At 37.8% G+C, this 26,386-nt stretch overlaps 1 protein-coding gene across 1 annotated transcript in view; it reads right to left on the minus strand.

Annotated features, from left to right (window-relative positions):
* KCNK2 (potassium two pore domain channel subfamily K member 2) overlaps positions 1–26,386 on the minus strand; it is a 108,283-nt gene that overhangs the window by 11,320 nt on the left and 70,577 nt on the right. The window contains exons 6-8 of the mRNA XM_058802032.1: positions 15,999–16,159; positions 13,456–13,642; positions 4,982–5,121 (exon numbers count right to left, since the gene is read on the minus strand). Coding sequence (XP_058658015.1) covers positions 4,982–5,121; positions 13,456–13,642; positions 15,999–16,159 — 488 coding nt within the window. The remainder of the gene's footprint in view (positions 1–4,981; positions 5,122–13,455; positions 13,643–15,998; positions 16,160–26,386) is intronic.

Genomic DNA, 26,386 nt, shown 5'->3' on the forward strand with positions numbered 1-26,386 from the left:
CTCCTCTTTGGTCATACACCCTCACTACTCATCATCTGAGGACAGCCTGTTTGCCTGAGGGTGAAAATCCTTCAAAACGGTTTCTCACTTGAGTCCACTAATTATTTTCATTTTTTCATGCATACAAGCCTACATCTAGAATCTTTCTTTGGGGGTATGAGAAATGAGCTTAAGTTCTCTTTCTCCTGGGTCCCTTATGCTGGGTGAGCACCTTCAGCCTAAAGCTAATAAAAAGGCAAGAAATAATATAGGGAGTGCAATAACCTCCACAGCATCATCATGACAAGTCTAATTCTGTTTTGACAGACTTGAGTGACAGCTCTGTCACTGGTGCCAAGAAGATTAAACTGAATGATGAGTCAGATGAGTCAAATTTGTTGAATTTGTTTATAAATATCAAATATAGCAGCTGCCTCTTGAATTTCCACAAGAAGTGAATGTTCTACTTCTCATAAAATTTTAGGCTTGGTCTTTAAAGCTGGCTGCATGTTGTTCAATTCAAAAGACATATAGGCAGCATGAAAAAATCATTTGTCCAAACTGAGCTGATATCTAACATAAGTCTGTCACCTGGACTCTTGATACACAGTAAAGGGAACAGGCTCCTCCAGGATCTATAGCCCAAATGCCTGAGATTGTTGGTTGGGTAGGCATTTTTTGCTGAAAATTCTGGAATTCAGAAGCTCTGAATACAGAAATAAAAGAAAAAATATGACAAGAGAAAAATCCTGCTGAAAATTTCCCTTTCGAAGAGACTAAAATCAGAAGACTTTAAAAGTGCTCTGAGTAATCAGAGTGTAGAGAATAATGAAGAGGAGGGAGTTTAAGGCAAGCTAGTATAGCTGAGGCTGAACTTCAGAGACAGATCGCCTACTTAAGATTACAGCTCACAGCATGTTCCAGTGACTTTCTGACATTTCATCTATCTTACTGTATGAGCTGCTTCCAGATCTATCCTTCTAAAACTCCCACTTCTGTCCCTACTTGTCTTTCACTTCCCTCCCCATTTGATGTATTCAAAGTTCTCCAGAGTGTTTCAGGAGACAAAAGCCACCAGAGCAGCTGACTGACATACTGGTTATCTGGATTTAAATAACAAAATATAGCACTTCTGTGCATTAGTGCAGTTCTGATCAGAATTTTTTTGTCTCAGATCCACTTGCATATGGCAAACTTTCCTACTAGTGTACTAAAAAGAATATAGATGTTTTATTTCGTTGAAACAGTGAAATGCATTATTACCTCAAAGTCTTATGTAAACTCCTTCTAATAACAGCACCACTACATTAAAATATATGAAGAGAACTACAGATTTTAGGTGATAACCGGTAACAGCATGGTTCCTCCCTGGAATAAGGAGGACTTCCCTTCATGTCCTAAATATGCTGATATTTATTGATACTTTTTATTTTAGACTAAAGGAAAAGACAAAAAAGAGATTACATCTGCCTACCAAAAGAGATATACCTCTGATGATATCTAGTTTTGGTTTTTGGAGGGAAGTAAAGAACAACACTTGCAACCTCTCTGTCTCACTCTGGACTCAAGTAACATTCTCTAGATTTTGCTACTTAAACTGCTGAAACCTGCCCAATTGAGCACTACAGAATGATCTGCTCCTTCCTGTGTCTAAAACATGTTACTGTTTACTAGGAAAGCAGGATATAAGTCCTATACAAAACCTTGTTTATTTGTTCACACCCATAGTAATCCCTATAATTTTCAGGGAAGTTTTCAGCATCCCATTTCCTAGGAAATACATTAAACTGCTTCAGATTTCAGAGTGCACTGATCACAGTTCTGTAGATTTTTTTCATGTGCTCTCTATCTCAATAGGTTTTAATATATAGCATTGTTTCTCATTTTTAAGGCTACTTTTAGGTATAAGGGACTATTTCCCCAAGGACTGACAGTTAAAAAATAGACTCCATACTTTGGACTAGGGTTTTTCATTGCACACATGGATATTGGAACTCTAGAGAGGTTCTTCTGCTGTAATCTGCATCCATAGAACCTGGAACAGCCCACTGTAAATTTAAGTTTAACTAAAAAGACAAGACATTCAGTATCATCTGGCTTCTGCTGGCACAGAAGAGAGTTGATAACTGCATTTCCACTAAACTCCTTCAGCATCTTCACGAAGATTTTCCCAGGAAGATAGCAAGATTGGGCTAAGCAGTTTTTATCATAAAATGAAACCTGTAGAAAAGTGAATATTTGTAAAATGCTTATAGCCAATCTTATAACAAAATGCAATATATTTATATTACTTTCTTCCTACAAAGCATCATCAGGATAGAAGATGGAATATTTTTTTGTACTTTCTAACTACTACACAAGGTATATCATAATTCAATTCTCTCTGGTATCTGTCATTGTTAAAACTATTGAATTTTAAAACACTAAAGCATTTTATTCCTGCTATGAATTCTCACACATGCCTGGGCAATGGCTTAAGAAGTAGGGAGGGAGATTTCTGACTATCAGAGATATAATTAATTTAACAAATGGCACCAATTATGTTATGTCTGTCTTTAATCTAACCTAACACACATGAGACTTGTATACAGAATTCCCAATACCTGCTCCAGTCAAGAGAACTCTGATATATCTGAAGAATGAAACTTTCCTTGCTGTAGACAAAATGAATAAGCTTGTTTAGGCTATAAAGCTGAGAAAGAATGAAAAGATGGACTGGGTTACACATTCCCAGTGCCTGAGAAAAGAAAGCTCAGCACTGCACTGCATAACCTGGCAAAGAGTCTTCCCTGATAAAAATAGGAATGCTTTTGATGTGTTAGAGGTATTCTTGGGTTTCTTCAATTTATGTGTCTTTAAATCCTTTCCAGAATTAGTCAATATTGAAAGCTTCACAAAGAGCTACAAATTTTGAACATTCTTAATATAATAATACCATTATAAGATTAAAACCTCTGTGTGTTATATAGTCAACTATTTAGTCAAGATACTAAGATGTCTGGATAAGATGCTGTCTATATAACAGAAAAGAATATGAGAAAACTGAGGTTAAAGATCAGATTAATTCTAGGAAGTAGTGTGAAGAACTAAAATACAGCAAAAACATGACTGGAGAATAGTTTTGTATAGTCTGAAGTCATAGTGCCTCAGTCACATCATATTTATTCCAAAACATCCAGGCACAAGTAACCCAGGGAAACTGAAGACAACTTAGGAAATGCCCCAAGCTGACAAGAGTTAGACACCAGGAGACTGCCCAGAGGAAACAGCACTCTTAGAGTCATGGAATATCCTGAGTTCAAAGGGACCCACAAGGATAATTGAAATCCAACTCTTGGTCCTGCACAAAGATTCCAAGGTGTGCCTGAGAGCACTGCCCAAATGCTTTGTGAACTCTGGCAGGCTTGGTGCTGTGACCTCCTCCCTGGGGAGCCTGTGCCAGTGCTCTACTTCTTCCTATTGCAGAGGGGAAAATGGGCGAGACCAACCTAATTCTGAATTTCAAAATAACCAAATACAGCCATGCAGGTTACAGGCATTTGAGGGGATGCACTGGTTCCCTGGCTGTTAAAGGCAGCCTCAGTGCTTTTCTAGAAAACAGAACTGTGATCCTGTCAGCTGTTGAGAACACTCAGATGATACCTGCTGCTCCCCAGCTGTGGAGGGCACTAGTAAAGCTCATTGTGGAAGGCAAGTCATAAATGCCCTTTCAAATGTACAGCATGTGGCAAAAGATGGCACTCTTGAACTGAAACTGTTCGAATAAACATTGTCCTCTGCATCAGGGCTAAGTGGTTATGAATTGCCTGCTAAGAGTGCACTTAGAGCAGACCTGTCACCGTGCTGTCTCTAACCATGAGCACAGCAAGGGCAGTGGAAAAGGGTTTTCCACCCCACATTCCTTACAAAGCCAGCTTAGTCCTGCCCAGGATCCCAGCTCCCACCCTCCTGCCTGCTGCCCTGCTCCTGTTCAGAAGGTGCCAGGCACCCTGAGGGACTGCAGCCACTGAAAGCAAGGAGGGGTAAGCCACCCTTCAGCAAAGGCTTTGGGAACTCCAGGATTGCCAGGAATACATCCAGGCATTGATGCCATGCCCTGCAGCTAGGAAAACTATTCAAAACAATGTAAGTAGCAGGCCACTGCACAGTAGCCAACGTATTCATTCCATCAAAAACAAATTAGAGATTTTATGTTTGAGTAGCATAAATCAACTGAAGCGTGCAAGAGAACTCAAGCTAAATTAGAGGGAAATAATATGTTACTTCAAACAAAACTCATTTCTGAGACTTCCAGTAAAACCTGAACTATGCACGCTACAATTGAAGGAAATTTTATTTACACTCAAGCATTTTCAAAACCAGGACATTTTCTTAAATGACAAAGCTTCAGGTAAAACGTTGTATCATGGGACTATAAATACAAGTGAAAAAAAGAGAAAACAAGGGAAATTTACAAATGAAAACATATTTCAATTGAAAGCAATATACTTGACTACAAATATTGAATAATTATGTGGAAAATATTGTAAAATACACCTAGGGATAGTTAAACAATTAATTCTAATACCTTGCATGATATAAAAAATTTACTTTCTTACCACTATAGAGCATGGTATCTCAAATATAACCACTGAAATACTTTCTTACATATCTGCATCACTTATAGAAACAAAACAGAATTATTTTTACCTGAAAAATTAAGGCCTACATTCTACTATCTAGAACAGTGGTTTAGGACTCTTTTCCACATAAATCAAGTGCAACCATTCATATACACTAAATTTAATAATACATTTAATCTCATCTTCATTGCAGACATATGAAAATAAAACACTAAATTGACTGCTATCTAGCTTCCTGCAGTTTGAGCTGCAGCATTACAGTTCATACACAAACAGCTTTGACCTGTGCACCCTAAGAGCAAAAGCAGCTATAAGCTCACCTAGCTTGTATTCAAAGTTTTTAAAAAGGAATATTTCTTCCCTTTTCAAAATATTCTTACCTCTTCCTTTGTCTTTTTTGATATGACCCTTAACCAGTCTCCAATCATGCTGAGGACAGCTGCAAAGTAAGCCAGCCCAACAAGGATCCAGAACCACACCACTGGTTTGTAAAAATCTAGATATTCAATGTCTGATCCCCCTGAAAAACAATACAGTAAAAATTAATTCACACTTAATAGCTATAGATGCAAAGATGTTTTAAAATTAATTTTCCTAGAAAAAAAAAGTTAAATTTCTTACACCTTCTGTATTTTTACCCATTCAAAATATATTTTTTTTTAATTTGAACAAACTATATAAATTAGCTCACTCTTAAAAGTAACATCTGGAGTTTCCAAATTTTAGACAAAGATTGTTAATAATTCCTAATAACTATTGAATGAACACAAACTGATTCAACTTCTGATACAGTATCATTGAACATAGAGGTCCCTGAAGACAGCTTGAATGAAATGACTTGCCACCTGCTCCAAAAAATGATGCTGTACCAGAGTTTTTTAAGTATTGTTCCAAAGAATACAATGTGTTCATATCCTGAGAAATCTGTTTTTGCAAGAGCTTTAAAACATCTCAATACTTATATAAAACCTTTAGCCTCAGTAAAGAAAGAGCAGCACCAGCATTAACAAGTGTCCCTGGTGGGTAGGCAAACATTATCTTCTCCATTCTGCAGAAAGAAACCAGAGTGCAGGGACTGAGCTGAATTGATCATACCACCCCTGCCCCCCATCTTCCCCCCCCAAAAAAAAGTTGGATAAAAGAAGTGTGCTGAAGGCAAGTTTTTTGAATCCCACTGCCAGTGGGATTAGCACCAGTCATTTCTTTTCAGTGTTAAAGTATAAAAAAGTATGAATTTCAGAGGTGTCTGTAATAGAGCTTTCAGGTATAATACAGCTATAAGGAACAGATGTCTTATTTCCACACAAAGACAAGTTATGTTCATCCAGGGCTCCTGACAACACCAAATGACTCACATTGCACATCTCACCATGCAATAAAACAGAAGCCATAAACTTGTAATTCAGCTGTGGTACAACAAATAAAACCAGACTTCTAGTTTGGGCTGCTGCAAGAAGTTTGATGGGTGTATCTGCCCATAATTGAGGAGACTTTGCAGTAAAACCTTCTCAGGCACATTAAAGTATCCTGTGCAGGTACATAGTACTTTGTTTTATGTATCTGCAGCCTATACTGAAGCAAATCAAAGGAAAATTGCCCCCAAAATATCAAGCACCTTGTCGTGGTACTGAGATTGACTCTCATAGAGAATGTTTTTATTTAGCTTTATAATGACTGAGATTACATGCAAATAACAAAGAATTTTAGATGGCTACCTTTATATGGACCCTCCCAGACAGAAATTTTATTTTTATGTCAATTGCACCTTTTCATAAAAAAAAAATTTAAAAAGCATTGAGGTGCAATGGTTTGATCAGCTATCCAAGAGATGAATCCACATTGTGAAAGTGGATATTCCCTGATGCCTTTGTAGTCCCAAGCAGAGGTAGAAGACAGAGCTCTGTTTAGAACAGAAGACATCCAGCCACCAAAGGGGCTGAGTTTGTCACAGCACAAGACAAACAAAACACCAAATCATTTGTTAACAACATCCATCTCATGTCAATCTAGCAAAAGAGTATTTTAGGAATGATTCACCCAAAATTCACTGTAATTCAAAAAATGGTTGATTACCACTGGTTGACGTCTTTGTTATAGTAATGGGCCACTCTTGGTGGTTCATCCTCTTCTTCAGCTGTTCATATAATGCACAAAAAAGTATCATAGAAAGCATCCATAAGGTTGGTTTTTCATTTTTTGCATATTATTTTTATAAACTGAAACTGGAAACTAACTCTGCCAGTCTGCAGGAAGCACTTCCTTCACAGTTTGTAATTATTTTATTTACAGCAAAGTTAATCACTGGGGCAAGAGTTACAGCAAATTCATGTCCAACCAAGTTTTCTGTGCTGTCTGGCCAGGAGATGGCTCCATCTAGCCATGCCCAAAGAAGCTCAGCTCTCCTGAAGCTGAAGGGACAGCAGGTATCCAAAGAAATACTCTAGGATAAGGCTTTGAAGATAGAACCTTTATTAGCTGTTGAGCTTCTGAATTTCAAGGACTCCTTGGATGATTTTGCAATTTAATCAAATCTTAAGGGAGAGAGACAGACATACCTGAGGATGTTTGTCCTGATATAGCTGTCTCTTGTGATGCTCAAACTGCCATAATGAAGTTACCTGGGAATGTCCTTAAACAGGATTTCATAGAGAAATATGATCACAACTCAACTGTACTGAATTTAAACGACAAGAATTCATTAACTACCAAACACACTTAAATGGATATGAATGCATTTGGGTATGAGTATGCATAGCTAAATGTACTTTTACTGAAGTATATGAGATAATCTAATGATTTTATTGGTAACATCATAAAAAAACATCAACATGATACACTATCATGTTTCTTTTGCAAAGCAAATTGGTTCATGCAGCCCTCTAGGAAGCAAAATGCTGACAAGGCAGAAGATGAAGTTTGTTGCTTATTTGGCAAACCCAGTTTTGTGGGCTGAGGGACAAAGCTTTTCCCAGCTTCCTTTAGCCTCTACCCAAAATTGGTTAAAACCACAATGAAGAAGAAATCTTGCAGTCTCACTGTCATAATCTGTTACCAAGAGCAGCCACAGTTTACTGCCAAGGTGTTTTCTGGTAAAGATTTGATCTAAGGTTGCTCGAAGACTATGAGAAAAACAGTTTTCCCATTCATCAACATCACAGGCTACTGTATTGCTGCTGCCATCATTCTCACATCTGCCAAATGAATTTTATTTGGGATTTTCAGCACTGTGGAAAACATAAGTTTTACTATGGCCCAAACATATTCCTTACTAAGGTCAGGAACTCTGTTTCAGTGAAGAAAGGCATTAGTGAATATCTCAAGCATGCCTTAGGACAGATTCTGGTTCTCAGGTAAGAAATCACAGTTTCAAGTATATATTTTTAACTTATTTATTTATGTAAAACAAGCCCTTTGAAAGTAAATAATTGTCTTCGTTTCTGCCACTCATTTTCCCCATTGTTTCTACAGTAACTAGCTCAAAATAGAAACATATAATTATTTCTATAAAGTTGGTTGGCTGTTAATTTTTATTTTAAAATTAGAAGGAGAGAATAGAAAGTGCTGTCAATATTGAGTATCTTAGTTCCATACCAGCAAAAAATTTCTGGGTTATTCAAAAGTTGGCACTGCAAACAAGGAAATGTCTATAATTTTTCATCAGCAGTAAAAATTACTCTGGATATAGAAAAATTATATAATCCAGTTTTAACTTCAGAATAACAAATAGCTGTCAACCATCCCTGTTGGGACAAACCTGACAAACATGTTTAATGCAGAGATGCAATTTGTCCCACTCCAAAAACACATGGAGGTTCAGCCCTGCAGCTTGAAAGGAATTACCTCTGAGGACTGCAATAAAAGGGGGGGACAGAGAAAAAGTAGCTCGTGTGGCAACGTGGAAATGCAGAAGGCTGGGGCCAAGACAGTATTGCACTGTCAGAGATGGCATGTAAGTGGGCCAGAGAAGCCACTTGATGCCACTCAGTGGAAAATGGAGAGCTACTTCAGAAAACAAAGCACAGCTCTAAAACACTCCTGACATGCTGTCCTGCACAGACATCAGGCGAGTCAGAGCTCCATCTTCAGCTTAAAGCTCAGCTCACAGCAGAGAGCCCCTATTACAGACACCAAGTCCCGAGGGGGCAAAGAGCTCCTGCTAACGCCAAAAAGGGGCTCAGAGTCTCTGGGAGGGCACAGGGCTCTCCTCCAGCATGCTGGGCACACCCCTGGCTCAGCATGGCAGCAATTCCTCTCTGCTGGTGCGTGGTACCACACACAGTGCCAGCAGATCAACTGGGCTGCTGGGACCACCGGGTCAAGTGCCCCAGTTCGGCGCCATTCAATGAGACTGAAATATCCCATTTCTCTCCAAACTGGGTCTCAGGCCAAGAAACACAGTGCAGAGGCAGGTATGTGTATCACACTGGCTATACAGCAGAGCTGATTACAAAATGAAACAGTGAAAAAGCAGTAAGTTAAAAATCAGGGTTTAATCATGGAAAATAAACCAAGCAAAACCACCAACAACAAAAGCAAACAAACAAACAAAAAAACCAACTCCCACAAAAGCAACAAGAGTTCAAATACATTTTTAAAGTAACCTTTTCAGAATTCTGTGATCTGTTTCACCAAACCAGTTGAGACAATCTTATACCATCATTTTGCTCCACTGTGAAACAGACTACTGATATGTTATTTATATTTTTGCCTTCTACTTAATTTAGTCAAGTCTGGGACATGTTACCTAATTTAGATTTGAAACATGTTAGATTAGAAATATTTGAATATACTTTCCAAACTGCACTGCAAGTTAAAGAATGTATCTGTACCTGTGAACAGTATATTGTCAATTATACAGATATATTCATGTGCCTCAGTGCAAACCTTAGTGCCCAGAAATATATTTCATTGTACTGAAATCATGACACATTCAACATGAAAAGATTTATTTTTCTCTTTCACAAGAGAAAATAAATAGTTTTGGTAGGGTTTTCTTCTGTCATGTTAAAGTCAATGTTTTCTCTTGAAAACCAGAAAAGGGGATGTTTGACTGTGTCCTGATATTCATAAGGCAGTGCAGGCTGTAGTACAATTTTTCTTCTTTTTTTGCAAAAAGCTACAATAATATTTCTTCAAATAAAAAAAAGTATTTCTCTCCCTCCAAAAAAGTGAAACCCTTCTAAAAATTTGAAAAATCAAGTAATTTCATAAGACAGAGAAGCAGTAAATTTTTTTGGAATATTGTTCATATATTTTCCTGAACATGAATTGCAAGCGCTTTTCATCTTTTCCTTCCTTGCATGCTCCAGGAGTGATCAGTTTATTATATTTTCCTTAAGGCTTTTCTTGCTGATGGAAACCCCAGCTGAAGTTTCCACAGGCTCCAATAACTCCTTAGACTCTGACTAACAAAAGGAACACTTCCTCATTCTGGTTTCTGCAAATAGACTGCAGGACAAAAAAGAAAGTTCTAAAGAAATTCCTGGAGAACTAAAAAAATTTCTAATATGACAGCCTGTACTACAGTCAGTGATACCATTACATTCCTGAATCCTGTGTTCAGCTCTTGGTTCCCTCTTGGTACAGCTGTTGAGTAACACTCTGTTCTTTACCTCCTGAAAGTTCTTCAGGGCTTTTTTACAGCTCTTATTTGCAGTGGCACCAGAAAGCAGAAAGTTTCATGTCAGTGAAAAATGATGGGTATTTCAGAAATTTTTCCCCACACACCAACACAAATGTTAACACAACCATGGGATTATGTGGGGCTTGTAAAATTATGGGTTTTTTTCCTCTGAGATGGCAGTTCCCCGAAAAAAAGATTTGAAAGTTTTCAAATATATAGGATTTTGAGGGTTTTCAGGAAACTTTATGGGCCGAAACTGACACACATATATGGATTATCATGTGGGCCTCCAGAGTGCTAAAAGAATTATCAATTTGACTTTTATTGCAAGAAGTACACTCTGATATAATTGCCAGTCAGACCATCACTGCCCACCATTATGCTTTAAGTTTGACTATAATGCTAACTGGAAGAAGGTAATTTTCATTGTAAGTATTGTTTAAGGAAAAAAAGTCAGAAAAACAAATAAATTAATATCAGTGTGAGGAGTTTTTCAAAATGTGCTGCATCTAGGCAATAAACAGACTGAAGCATCATTCCTTCTGCTGGTTTTTGCCTCACCATGGCAAACCAGAACCAAGACCAGCATGCTCTAGAACCACAACATTCTATCATGACCACCTCTTATACAGCCTTATACAGAATTACAGCTCTTAACTCTTCATGTTTCTCCCTTGTTTGTGACACCCAGTTTTCCTAAACTTCAAGGAGAGTTCTCCAGACAAAGCCTACCACAAAAATATCAGTGGCCTTAGTGTCCACTCTGTATTTTGACTTACCTAAAAGAGAAACAAACAAACAAACCAAAAAATCATTAAGGAAAGGTACTGATTTGTTGGGGTGCAAAAAATTCTACCTACTTCCTCAAAATTAATAAGGAAGCCTAGGTCTTGGGACAAATTCTATCAGCTCTATTGACAATTGCAATGTCAGTTTCCCTCAAATAGTTTTTTACTTATGTACACACAAATGACTGAAAACTTCAACAATGCAAAGCTCAATCAATTAATACCTTACCTCTTTTTCAAAATTTTATTTATTTAACTGGCCAATTATGTACTGCAAAGAAAACAAATTTTTTAAAAATCCTTCAAGTCACTGGTCAAAACCAGAGTATTTTAGTTCACCCAAAGATATTACTGACTTCATCCCTGTCAGAATATAGTCCCATGGGAATGTCAACCTCCCAGTTGTGATGGAGACAGCCTCTTAACCCTGCTCTCTTGAGCACTGTCCCTGCAAGTACAAATCCCATTGCCCCTTTAAGTCAATAACATATTGCAGTTCAAATGCAAGTCTTATGCAGGTGGCTCAAAGAAACCAGACAACATTTCTGATGCTTTGAAATAATGAGTGCAGTAGGATTTGAAATTAAATAAAGAACATCTTTCAAGTGAACCATAAAAGGCCATCAGCTATAGAACAATATAATTCAAGGACATTCTGTAGAAAGAGAAAGTGTTTCCTGGTAGAATTAAAAAGCAGACAACATAGGAAAAAAATTATGATATCAAATGGTCTACAAATAGAAAAGTCTATGGAAATTTATAATGGGAGTAATGATGAATGTACTCAGTGTTCTAGTTAGAGCCAAGTGGGCCATTTCACATAATGCTTTACAGTAAATACAACCAGGCCTTTATACACTATCATTTTTATTCCCTGTCATACACATACCCTTTAGGAATGAAAGTCTAAAACACCCAGATTCTTGACTTAGAAACAGCATAAATTTTTATTTCATTTCATCCTACTTGTTATCTGACCAGAATCACAAATTCTGAAGACAAAATGAAAATAAGAAAAAAGAATACAGGAAAGAAAATTGAAGGCAGAAGTCAAGACACATACAAAGACATTTGGAAACATCATGAATAACTATTTAAAAGTCAAAATAAATTTGATTTGCTATTTTACAGTTCAGTTCTATAATTTACAAGAGTCTTTGGCAAGTTTGCAAGCAGTCTAAAAATGCAGGCTGCCTGAGTAGCTTAGTATCTTCAACAACAACTAATTTTACCTCCATTTTTCCCACATCACTTATAAATATGTCAAGCAGTTGCAACACTTTAGAGGTCCTTGTTGCACCTCACCAACCTGAAAAACCTCTGCCAGTGACAAGACCCTTTTCTGCCATCAAGGCAAAATTTCAGGCACATCTATAAGAGGAGTTACCCAACCTGAGAACCTCAGCTTGGCACACCTGGACTCACACAACAGCCACGGGCTCACACAAGACACAGGAGGAGCCCAGAGCCTGGGAGTGTCTACCAAAAACAATTCCCTCCAGTAGAGTCTCTCACTGGGAGCAGAGCAGCACAAAAGGCCTTGTGAGCCACCTCTGCCTTGCACTGAGTTCAGAGGTGGGGAGAGGCATTTCATGAGAGAAATGTATCAGCAGAAGCATCAGATGAGGCCAAGGAAAGCAAGTCTCAGGTTTGGATCACAAAGCTCTGAGTTCCTCATCCTCACCTCTACACATCACTGACTTGGATCTGTGTGCACAAACAGCATATACTTACACAAATCTAAGAGGTGAACTAACACCACTGACATCTTTTCAAGAAAAAAGTTAACACAGAACTGGCCCAGACTTTTTTTTTAACTCAGTATATCAAAGTTATTTACAACTAATTCAGCTTAATGGAACCATAAGAATTGGACATGTTATCTACAGGTTGTGCTAAAACTTCTCCTGACATTACAAAAAACACATGGGCAAATGTGTACTGACAGAGTCACAGAGTAGGAATGCAGCAGATCCTACAGAACATGGGCATTTCAATGGCAGAAAGAGAGCTCTGAAATATTTTGAAAGTAAGGGATGCACACAAAACTTTTATCACTTCACAGGGTAAGGCATTTCAAACAAGTCCAGCTGAAAAATGTATTCAGATTTAAATGCTCTGTTAGTGCTTGCACTTTGCAACCTGTAAGAAAAGTAAAACAAACCCCTGACCTGAATGATAGTCGACTTAATTTTTAATAGGATAGGAAGAGAAAAATACAGTAGGCAGAGAAATGCACCATAAATTTTACTGTTCCACCTCCTGTCTCTACGCCACATCAACCAAAACAAGGACAGGCCCCACCACATGAATGAAGAAGGATAAAACTGGGAAAGGGGTACCACAAGAGAGTTACGTCTGTCCCAAAACTAAGAAAAAAAATGCAGAAAAAATATCACTGTGCAAAACATTATAAGACAAAGAGTTATGAAAAAACTCTTACCTGCAACATAGTCACCAAATCCAATGGTAGTTAAAGTGATGACCACAAAGTAAATTGCATCTAACGTGTTCCAGCCTTCTATGTGCTTGAAGATAACTGCAGGAAGGGCAACAAACAGCACGCAGCCAAACAGAATGAATATTATTGTTGAAATGATGCGAATCTTTGTCTGACTCACATTCCATTTCTGGAAAGGAAAGGGGAAAGAGAGGAAACACATTGATAATAAAACTGCACCCATGCACATCAGCACCCATCACCCCCAGTGTGCACTACACAGCTTTAGAGGACTGCATTATAATTCTCAAACAAACAGGAAAATTCAAGCAGGATTTTATTCTGAAAAGGGTTTCAAAGCAAGCATGACTACCCTAGGAAACATTTGCCAGCAGTAAATGCAGAGCAGGGCTGGACTCTTCACGGGTAGCATTCAGAAATACCAACAGCTGATGATGTATAAGTTTTGAGGGCTGTCTAGATATTTGAGTGATTTACATGCATGCACCTGCAATTTCTCTCATTTTGTACATCCACTAAATAAGGTGAATTTTAATCATACAGTTCTCTGCAATCAGATAATCAGCTAAACCATATCCTACAAAGCAGAGCTGGAGAGGATGTAAGAGAGCCAAACCTGTCCAAGGACAAAATAAACCTGCCTAAGCCACTGGCCAGGAAATCTGTGATCATACTCTTGTCACCTGATAATTTTCCTAATTCTTAACCTACATCTCAACTCCTTCTGTTTAAGTGTACTGTTTATGGTCTTATCCAAGACAAATACAGAAATTGTTTATTTTCTCTTTCCAGCAAACTTTCACGGGTGTTCTCTTTCTAAACCAAATTTATTTATTTCCTTTTCCTCCCCTTCCTAATTTTCTTGCAATCCCTTGGCACCAGCAAACTAGCCCATGTTTCATTAAGTGTTGTACTCAAAAGTAGATATGAAAAAATAGTACAAAATGGAATGGAATGAGCCTTTCTTATGCTTTGCCTATTTTCCGTGGCAGTATAACATTAACCCATGTTAGCATGTTAACTTCTAGAGTCCACAGAACATTTCCATAAAATTGCACCTAGACAGCTGTTTCCTGATATGCAGCTGCATATTTTATTATTCCTTCATGCATTACTTTGAATTTGTCCTGCTTAAATTTAATCCTATCTAGTCAGACTCCTTTTCAAAAATTTTAAGATAATTTTGATCCTCCAAGTTTTAGTTGTCTCCCCAGCTTGAGACCATCTGCAGATTTAATGAACCACATCATTTAGCTGTGATGTATGCTATTAACATTTTTCTAAACTGCACTTCAGCTAGAACAGACCCCTGCAAAATTCCATTTTGCATGCCCAGCCAGTTTGACATTTTTCATCCATCCAATGCGTATCAGTTCAACCTAAAAGACAGGATTATACAAGAAACTTCCACAGAAATCGACTGAAAATGAAATCATGTTGTTCACAATGGATGTTTTCTTGTTTTTAAGTTTCAGTGGGGACTGTGTTTACAGTCAGCATGACCAAGGTCAAGCTTTTGTAACCCAAAACAGAGTAATAGCTTGTGTTATGGCAAAATAACACAAGCTGTTACACCTGCTCTGACCCCTCAGCATCTCCCAGTTCTTTAGGCAAGCTAATAAACAGAATTAGAGAGTGTTCCAGACTGCAACATCAAGCTCAGTGTTTTCACTCAGATATTGCCAAAAGAGGGAATGATACTGCTTTTTATCCTGGGCCATTCTTCTTGTAGGGATACACCCAGAATTAAAAAAAGGAAAATCATTATCTCTACAAGCAAAAGAGAGGCACAAATTGATCTCAGAACTTCTATACCTTTAAGAAAAAAAAAAATCAGCTATGAAAACCCAGAAATTATAAAATGTTCCTATGGAATGTTCCTGCCTTTTTCAGGCAAATCTCAATGGAAATCTATGTTATCCACCAGTACCTTGTCTGGACACGAACTGAGGTTTCAAAGCCAAAAATGCCTTTTCTTAAAAAGCTTTCAAGCTTGTGTTTGCCTGTTACATAAGACTTCTTAACACAGGCCCAGTTTGCTCTGTATCAAAAACAAAGCCATGTCAGACCTTTTCCATAAAGAAAAGGTGTCCTGCAAGCAAAGGTAGGGCTTGGTGTGGAAAACCAGTCCTAACACTTGCAGTGCTGATGCAAACAGCTAAAAACTTGGTTACTAAGCATTCATTGCTTCAAAAATCTCAGTGAATACATTTCCTATCACAATCTAGATAAAAACCTTTAAGGGTAAGCATCACAGCAGGCTTATGAGTAACAAGGAAAGAGCAAAACCAAAATTATTTGGGAATTGTTCCACTTCCCAGCCATAACAATAGTAGGGAATATGTCTTCAATCAATTCTCAGAGGTGTTCATTAGCAAGTTCAGACTGTGCCAAGTCCTTCCTACCTTTTCCTGCACATCTGATTGCAACAATGAGCTATACCTGTTTTTTTCAGACTTTTCATTTCACCTGTGAGATTCAGAACAAGCAGCAAAAGAGCAAAATGAGGCAGTCAGCATACTCACAACAAAGGTATCTTCTACTTTGGCAATTCCTTTTCCAAAGATTGTCCCTAGTTGATCTCCAACACCAGCCAACAGAAAACCAAACAGAGGAATTCCCAATAAGGCATAGATGATACAGAATATCTTTCCACCTTGTGTGCGTGGGGAGATGTTTCCAAAGCCTAAATTGCAAACAACTTGAGATGTTTAATAGGTTACACATAATACATTATAAGTTTTAAAAGAACTGTGGGAACAGAACAGTTAAAAACAGGCTAACCAGGTTAACCATATGACACAGCAAACATTGAGAGAAATTAAATGAAAATGTATGTTGTACAATCCTCTCTGAGCTACTCTCTTATCATCTACTACACGTAGTTAATAGAAATTGATTGATCTATGCCTTAGACTGACAGTGTGTGCTGAAGCACCTGTAAATTACACAGGTTTAAGCACAACACAGCACCTGTAAGCAACACAATTTTCCTTCACATGTGCCAAGCTTCAAAGTGAAGCGGCTTTTAAAAAGCCCAAACCACTTGGATGAGCAAAACAGGGATTTCTACCATAAATGGGACTGCCTAGATTCTTCATTATTAAAGGCCTTGGTTCCTTCAAACAAAGCTTAGAGATACAGCTCATGGCTCTGTCCATTTGAAAGTGGAAATCATTTTGTCTTCAGAGGCTTGTGTAAAAGAGCAGCCTAAATTCCTGTGATGGCTCCATTGCTGCTGGTCCACTCAGAACAGAGAAAGTGAAATACAAAGAGCACAGGGTGCAGCACCTGTGGAATGCCCTCAGTACATCTTCCAGGATCAGTATTTAATGATTTGGACAAGGTCACACAGGCAGAACCCTACAATAAAGTTTCAAGAGCTCAAGTCCTGGGTTTTAATTCAAACGTTTTTCTCCTCCAAAGGATCAGTCATGTTTTGAGGGAGCAGTAGCAGTAACACCCCAGAATTTCTGACATTATTTCACTTTTTAGCAGAACAACATGCCCTTCAAAGGAGGTAAAAGGGAAAACTTGACATAAAAAGGCTTATCTTCAGAAATCAGACAAAAGCTTCTTTTAACATTACCTTCTTGTTAGAAAAATAACTTGCAAATAAAAAGCAAAGTGGTTTGGCATGTAGTTGAGAAATTTGCCTTAGTGTCTTAAATTTTTCATAAGAAAAACATCATAGGCACAGAAATCCCCCAAAGAAAATCCATTTTTCTGGAAACAATCTGAACAATTTTATTTTTAAAGTAGCTTAGCATTTTTTTCACAACCTGACAAAATTCCTGCAATATAGAGTGCATTTAATGAATGCCTTACTATTGTATTTAAATAGTATTTTTATTTAAGGATTCTGAGCATGATGGTAGATTTTCTTTATGAAACTTATTATCTTAATTTCTGGTTCTGTTCTCATGTAGGTAAGCTACACCAAAGCTCTGTTGCTAAAACTACTTTTTCCCTTCAGAACACGCAAGACAAAATGTCCCTCACTTAACTTGGAATGAGTTGCCCAGAGAAGCTGTGGGTGCCCCATCCCTGTAAGTGTTCAAGGCCAGGTTGGATGGAGCTCTGAGCAATGTGGTTTAGTGTAAGGTGTCCCTGCCCATGGCAGGGAAGCAAGAACTGGATGATCTTTTAAGATCCCTTCCAACCCAGGCCATTTTATGATTCATTACCATAAAATTAAATGACAATGGGAATATATTTTACTCCTAGATAATTCTCTTTCAGACTGCACTTCTGTAAACAACAAATACAATATTGACAGAATTCAGTCAGAGATAAGAAAGTTGATATTTAAATTTTTCCTAAATCTTGGCTCATAAAGCTCAAAAAGAAAAGAAAAAAAAAAAAAAAGGAACAAAATCACAGGAAATACCAATTACAGGTTGCAGAGTCCTACAATCTCGTAAATGTTCTCTCACTAATATATGAGAGAAAGCCTGACTCAGAAAACTGGGAAAAATTCACAGCAACTTAGACCAACCCAATATGCTTCCTTAAACCAGAGTCAGGGTTAAAATTATAATTCAGGAAATTTCAGCTCCACTGAGTTCACTCTGTCCCTTCGTGCACAAAGAAGTAAAGTTTTAAAATAAAATTAGCTCATCACCAATCAAAAAGGGACAAGCAGATCCAAGCTACTCTGTTTTCATAAACATGTCTGTTTATGCATCAACAGAAGCTCAAATTGTTCCAGGTTATAATTCCTGGGAGGTCTTAATGCAATTCAGAATCAGGGGTCTGGATGCACCAGATTTAGAAAACTCATGCTAGGGGATTTGGCAGTCACGTTTTATTTACTTCTCTACAAAAGCAATGTCTTGCAATGGTGACAAAACACCAGCCCAGTGGAGCACATGCCAAGCAGGCAGTTTTGCTTGGCTGGCCCCATAACACAAGCAGGCACTCTGTGAGCATCCCAGAGCTCTCACAGAGGCTGCTGCTCTGCAGCATACTGCTCATCTGCTGCTAATTGGTATGAGGACACCAAGTTCACATTCAGCTCTGGGTGCTCTCCCTAAACCAGACTTATGTCTTCCTTGAAGGAAGGACCCTAGTTCACTTTTATGCTCAAACTCATGTTTTTTATCCTAAAAACTGCCAAATGCTTTTCTTCCATAAACACAGAAAAGGTATTGTGTGATAATTGTATGATTCAATCACACATTACTGGATAAAATAGCCCTCCACCAGGTAGCAGCTCATTTCTGCCCAGATGCTCCCTGAGCATTACACAAACCATGGGTAGGGTACATACTTTAGTGACCTGATCTACCAAGGGGTTTCCATCACACATTAATCACATTTCCTACTGCGTCGTGTTTTATAACAGTCTGCTGCTGTACACCACAGCCTACTTTGAGAGTTACACAAGTTGTCCTTAAATCCTACTCTCAGCTTCTCCAGTGAAAACCTAATCCATTATTTATACAACAGGAGAGAAAATGTATTTATATTTCATATGGCTGATGTAATTCCCAAGGGGTTTGTGTCAGAAGAAAAGTATTATTTCTTTCTTTAAATAATTATAATAAAGACAAAAAAAAAGAAGAATTCTGTTGCTAGATAAAAACCAAGGAAACCTTAATTTTTGCTGGGAGAAGAGAACGTGGTCCTAGGAATTCTGCTGCATGTCCCTGAGTACCACAGAGCTCCTGCATGGGGAGGGCAGGAACGTCTGACCCCAGTAGCAATGCAGTAGCTCCCTGCCATATTTCACTTCAGAGCTCCCCTTTCCACTCACGAGGCAGCATAAAGTCTGCCTTGCTCACAGGCAGACCTTGGGGAATCAGCCACATGACAACACAGTCTGCTGGCTCTTCCCTGCCCCAGAGCTCCTTGCTTGGATGGGATGGGACAGGACGTGCCCACTGCACAGGCAGCCTCAGTGCCCTGCTTATTCTTCACATTCTCAGTCCTGTGCTGCTCATCCCTTCCCCTGTTTCTGAGGGGGAAATTCCTAGAACTGGTCCATTCCCCACCTCAACCCAATATACTTGGGTTTGATTGTGGAAATTAACAAGTTGCTGGATCTAAACTTCTAAATTCATTGGAAAGCTTCTCTCAAAGCTTTTAATCAATGCTATCTGCCATGAGCAGTACAGAGTACAAAATTTAACTTGCTAAATGGGATCTGTTTCATCCAAAATACTGTCAGCATCCTTTTCAGACTGTCCTTCCCCAATGCACCCTCCCCACTTCACTTTCATAACCAGGAGGATGATTTGCCTCCTCATTTCACCAAATCCCTTTCATGTCCTGCTAAATTCTCAGTATGCTTTTAATGAACAAAGGACTTGTCTCTGACAAGCAACTGTGCATTTTACAAGGAGCTTCCAGTAACCCTTGAGTCAATTCTGATTCTTTGATTCTGTGTGAATTAAGAATAAAAGCCCATTGTAAGTAGATTGTAACTAATTGCTCCACTCAAAAAAGTAACATATTCCAGGGTTTCAGCTCCAAACTCCAAGGAATCCCTGAGATTCAAATCAGGTTCAAAGGAAATCTGTATCCCTTTGGTCAGCTATAGAGGTGGAAGCAGGGGTATGAAAAATGAAAAGAATTTTTAAGAAACCAAAAAACAAAAAAATCCAAAGAAAGAAATTTTTTTTAGGATTCCTTACTTTCATATAGTCTTTTTGACATATTTCTGGGAGAATGAAAGCATCTGTAACTTTTCCACGAGAAGCAGATTCGCTGTTAGGCAGATATAAGTAACTTTAATAACTATATATTTCTGCTTTTGAACAGAACAATGTTTGAAGTTTCAATTTTGGTTGAGTCTTCCCCCATGACAAACAATAGATTATATTGCAAATATGAAAAAGCTTGAAATGCCATGAATTGTCATACAACTGACATTATACTTTTGTTCAGATGGCAAGCATCCTTGTGTTCAAACCTTCTTAAAAAGGAAGACTGAAAACTAATTTTTTTTTTTCTGTTTTAACTAGAGAGAGCAATTCCTTTGCTTTCTAATTAACCGATATCTTCAGAAAACTCTTGTGGATACACATTTTCAAAGTGGAGTTAGAAATATAGAGACTCCAAAATGAGCATGATTTTTACATAAAATTCCTATACAAAGCAGGGCATCTACTGAAAATATCTAGCTATTAAGTAATTTCTCATGTGAGAGATTATAGGTGCTTTTGAGAATTCTAAGACTAGATTTTACTTGCTAAATTGACTGGAAGAGAGTGCTACCACCTATGATTCATTTATTTCAAGTACCTCAGGTAGAACTGAAAGTTATGGGGAAGTTCTGAAACATTTTCTTTCTATACAAGGAAATGCAAATTCAAGTACAAGCAAATGTTTTCTCTGTGTTTATGACAAACCTCAGATTAAACAAGACATCATTCATGAGATATCAAAAAGAAATAAAGTTTAAATTATCCCAAGTTAATGCTGTATATTTTAAGGTATGAGCAACTACTCCCAGCAGTAGGTTTGGATATGCAGTCCGTTGATGGAAGAGCTCAATACTGAGGATAAATGATTTGGTGAACAGGCACACGCTTAATTACACAAAAGTGGATTACAGAAAGTTGGTACTGAGGTTTCATAGAGTCAGAGAAAAGGCAGAGCTGTTGGCTGCTGACTCCCAGGAGGCTGGAGCAGGGGAAGCAGCTGCCATGGCCTTGGCCTCAGCCACCAAACTCTGTGTGCCACTGTCAGTGGTGTTTCCATGGTTCACATCCAGCCTGACCACCCCGCTCAATTACAGTGACTGCCCTTCTCAAAGGGCACATGTGGGGTTTGATACTGAATGTCAAATTGATTTTAAGAGATCAAAGGATGCTTTTTCCAGGCCCTGAGGAGCTATCTGGTAAAATCTTTACAAAAGGTACCTCATTGAATTTCTAGAAGATAAAATGCTTTTTTCCCTTTGGATCAGCGCTTGGGCTCAGGAGATTAGCATTAAATACATCCCTGCCCAACAGCACCAAAGCAGAGATATGCACTTAATCACAGATGAATAAGATATTCCTTTTAGAATAAAAAATGGTCTAGACGTAATCATTAAACTACAAGACAATGTTTGTACCCATACTGACTATGGGGAAATCCCTGCATACACTGCAGAAACAGCAAAACTTCCATGTTTATGCTCATTGTGTGGAAAACAATCTCCATTTTTACACTGATTCATTTTCCTTTCCTTCTCTTGACTCTTTCCTACACTTCCAGTCTGACATGCCCGTGCTATATATTTGCATATTTACAAACACACATTCCATGAGGTTTTATGGCTTTGGATAGTTCAAGTATAAGGGCTTTTCCAGTTCTCCGTGTGACTTCCCTCCCAACATTGCAAAGTAGGTAGAAAATTCCTATTCCCCTTTTTACAGGTAGGTAACTGAAGCACAGAAGAGAGGTAAGTCCAAAATTCTCTATATCAATTAGGCCCATAACTCATACCAAATCAGTAGCTGAGCACTATGAATTACACTGATCATTAATTAGGGAAAGTTTGTCATCTGAAGCCCTCAAAGACCCTCAGGCTTGCTCAAGCTAGAGATACACAGAGATAGGTGCTGCCAATAGCTAAAAGCTCTGGGCTCCCCTCCTGTCAGGGCCAACACATGTGCATGCACACACATTCCTGAACATAGAGTAAGAGAATATGAAGGTTGAACAAGAACAAGGATTAAAATCTAAACCCCAAATGAATTGAATACAAATACTTTTGCTTTGCAAGTACACTTCTGTGCTATATATACACATGAATTCTTTCACTCATGAACATACTGTGTGTTACAGCCCTTGCTCACAAGCTGCTGCCTGTGGAATCCCATCATGAATATGCAGATAGTGCTCTTCCAAGTTAATTCATCAATTGCATGTACAGAAAAGAATTTAACTTTTCAATTTAAGAAATTCCTGCATGAATCTTCCTGATGGAAGAGCCCTGTGCAATGAATAGAGATGAAGTTCTCTCTATTTCAGACCATGGTCTGCTAAGAAATCAAAAAATCTTTGCTTTACAGAAGTTTGGTGTAATTTCTTCATAGAATTGTTTAGGATGGGAAAGACCTTTAAAGATTGAGGCCAACCATTAAGCTAACACCACCAAGCCCACCCTTAAACCATGTCCCTAGGTGCCACTTCTACACATCATTTATATGCCTCCAGGGTTGGTGACTCAACCACTTCACTCACCCACTCCAGCTTCTAGAAGCCAATTCTCACAGTTTTAGTCAGGGATTTGGGAACCATGTTGTCACAAATTGCTGCTGTTTATTGAGTGTTTGGTATTCTCTGGATCCCAAACTACAAGATTCTGATTTTTAGCACTAGCCCATAATTCTGTGTCACAAAACTGCAAATAGATTATTTAGAGGGTGTTGATGTTCAGTCCTAAAAATAAAATACATTAAAAATACTGATTTTTAATTTGTCTGAAAAAAAAAGACATTACCAATACTTCTCTTATAACTAGGAATAATAACAGGAAAGCCTAGACTGACATTAATAAAGTGTGCAATATTCAAGAACTGACAAGACAGAAGTTGATCTCTTTTCAGAGGTTTCTTTTCATCTGTGTTCTGTGGGAACACTAATCAAATCAATAAAACTTCTTGTAAAAGAACAGGCTATAAATATTCATAGAAAGTAAGTTTCCTTCAAGTCAAAGTGCTGTACTGGAGAGGTGAAGGAGTATTCCAAGAAAGGTCTCTGTATGGATATGGCAGTATTCAATAGCTTACACTGAGTTGCTAAGGCAATTTCTAAAGTAACTGGGTAATGATTATTAAAATATTCTTAGAAGCTTAAAACATCAACTCAGATGGCTCTGCCTCCCAGCACAGATTCTGCATTTCATTCAGCTGTCACTTTGCCCAGTAAACAGTATCTACATCTCATCAGTTGTAGAACTTCTGTGCTTTTTTCAATTATTTCCTTTTTGTTGTTGTTGTTATTGTTTGCATTAATTTTTACCTCTAATTCTTATTCTAACAAAATTGAATTAGCTCCAAAAACCAGAATTCCCACTTGCTTATCTCTGAGTGAGATAGCTTCATGGGAGCAGGATGCCAGGCTAACACAGCTAGCAAAAACATGATGCACTTTAAAGTGAAAAGTTTATATTCCACCCTTTCATGAAACTTTTACTAGCCACATATGCTTATCAAGTGTAAACACATATCAAATATGACAAAGTAACATTCATTCTGCAAAAAAACTTCATTAGCAATATACTGAGGTGTAGATAAAATACATTGTTCCAGGTGTTCCACAAAAAAATACATATGATGAATTTTACATGGAGTGACAAAAACAACCTGATGCCACAACTTTAATGGAGATCCTAAATAACTTTTTCCTAGTGTTTGATGGCTTTCTTACAATCACTTTGTTTCCTAGAAACAAGTTTGCAATTTGTTTACAACTAAATCAATTCTCAGTGGGTGCTGGGTAAAACAGGCTCTTGCTGGCCTCTCCATCCTAGGGACAAGGCAATCCATATGTTTTCCTGCAGAACAGAAAACCACCCTGCCTGTACACATTTCTAGCTTCCCTACAAAAAATAAAATGTGGTAGAAGCACTGACAAATTAAGTTATGCCAGACTTAGGGCAACAAACTCTGAACACACCTTGGGGTCAGTGAAGTCACAGATTTAAAACAAGAACTGCAAATCCCATAATCCTGCACTCAGCAGCCTTGGATCAGACCATGACAAGCTGATACAAGTGGTCAAAATGACTGCAGGTAATAGACCTGTAAGGTAAACTACAATCCTCCTTCTGCTTTTAAAATTTTCACACACCCTGTTTCACTTCAAGAGGCCTTTCCCCAAGTCAGTGTTCAAAACTGACATTATTTTACTTCATCAGTTTTTTCTTGCTGTATCTATCCTTCCTTATAAGCTGCACATACACAGCCCATGTATCCAGGAAAATCTTGACAAAAGTAGCAGTCCAGGGGAGATGGGCAGCAGTGACAGAAATACCTACAGAGATATCTATATCAGGATAGAAAAATTCCTCTTTTGCACATATTTAATATATGTGCAAATATACTGCTTAATATTTATAAGATGAATAATAAGAAAGAGAATATGTCTTCAAGAGAAAATATATACACACATTATTTTGTGTATAATGTCAAATAGCTGAGTATTTTATTAATACTAGTAAAAATGCTTCTCTATGTAGTTCTATCAGCATATTATAAAACAAAAAAAAGGTTAAGGTTAAAAAAGAAGGAATAGTACCAAGTTTCTAAAATAAAAGGCTCTGAAGATTTTTATTAATATTATTATTTTCTTTAAAAAGAAAATTAATATTTTGCCAGTGAGGTTCATCAGGTGCATGAAGGTGTGAAGTAGCCTCTTATTCCTTGTTATTCTCTTTTTTCTCCTCCAATAATCTTTCAAATTAAGACTAATACAGAATCTTACTAACAGAAAAAAATGAAGCACCATGCATAACTAACTTCCTCTGAATTTCCCCTTTGACTTCCAACTAATTATGTGTTACATGCCTGATTCAGCAAAGCAAGTAACATGTTTAACTTTTAAAATGTTTAAATTTTTCTCTATTGAGGTTAAATAACTGAGCATGAGCATACTAATTCTTTTAGCATATACATCTGCAAAAATGAACAAGCACATCAAAAGAAATTCTTCGCAAATTTTCAACTGATTTTTCAACATTGCCATGATAGAAATCACACTGTCACCAGCTCTTTAATTTCACAGAATTCCACAACATGTAACAAAAGATTTTTGATAAAATGTCATTATCCAAGCAATTCAAGAAAGTGCAATTACAAGACTGCAGAAATATTCCCAGGAACAAGAATTAATTTCTGCTTCCAGAGCTTTCAGTTTTCAGCGACTTTAAACGATGCAGGTGTGTGGGATTTTCCTTGGCAGAGGAGGATGAGCCCTCTGTGCCTCACCAGCACCCCAGCAATGCCTTTTTCACTGAAATGGTCTTGCCATGCCTCTTCCTTGCCTCCATCCAGACACTTAGTGAGCTGCCACTCGAGACATTCTCACTGATTCTTTGGCAAAGAGCACTCTAAAGATAGGGATCTACAGAAAAGAAGTTTCTTATAAAAGTTTATGATTCCAAACAGGAGTTCCTAACAGAGAAGCAATTGAACGTAAAATTTTCTCTGTGCATGTTGTGAAGCCATTTAAATTATTATTGTCAGGCAGTGCAAAATAAATTCCAAATGTTTTTGCTTTTGGTACACTGAAGCATTTTGTTTATATTCCCTGCTTGCTTTTGAAAACAGCCTGTACAATTTACAGGAATTTCAGCACATAGCAAAATTGTGAGCCATTATTACCTTCACACCTTTTTAAAAAGTATATAGGCTGTGATTTTTCTTTTACAAAGCAAGTGGAATCTTTAGAAGTCTCTAATCACCTCACCTGCACATATGAAAGTAGTTCAAATGGGGATAGAATGCTTCATGAGACAGAGAAGAAGGCTTTCAGCTAAAGATCTCATATTTATAAAATCTTGTATTCCAGTTTATGAGGGAAAGAAACACTAAAACAAAAATACATAAAAGTTGCCTACATGTAAAGATACTTTACAAGCACTATTCCACTTCTTTTCCTACTCTCCAAAGCCCTCAGGTGGAATATAAATAGCTAAGCTAGTGTGGACTGAGCCATCTGCCTCTACAAGCACAGCTCTGGGGCTTGTTTGGACTATGGGATATGCATTCACCCTCCTCTAGACCAGTGTGGAGTATGGTCTCAGACCAATCACACCAACTTAGAGAAAAAAAATAAAAGAAATATTGAGCAAAGTGAAATCAAAAGGCAAACTGGAGCATCTGACCTCAGGTCACCAGCTCACATATTTAATGATTCTCACCCTTGTGGCTGTGAGGCACAAGGTACAGCCTACCTCTTCCCTGGTCTTCCC

This window comes from Ammospiza caudacuta, chromosome 3 (genome assembly GCF_027887145.1).
Source record: "Ammospiza caudacuta isolate bAmmCau1 chromosome 3, bAmmCau1.pri, whole genome shotgun sequence".
In the NCBI taxonomy this organism is placed as follows: domain Eukaryota; kingdom Metazoa; phylum Chordata; class Aves; order Passeriformes; family Passerellidae; genus Ammospiza; species Ammospiza caudacuta.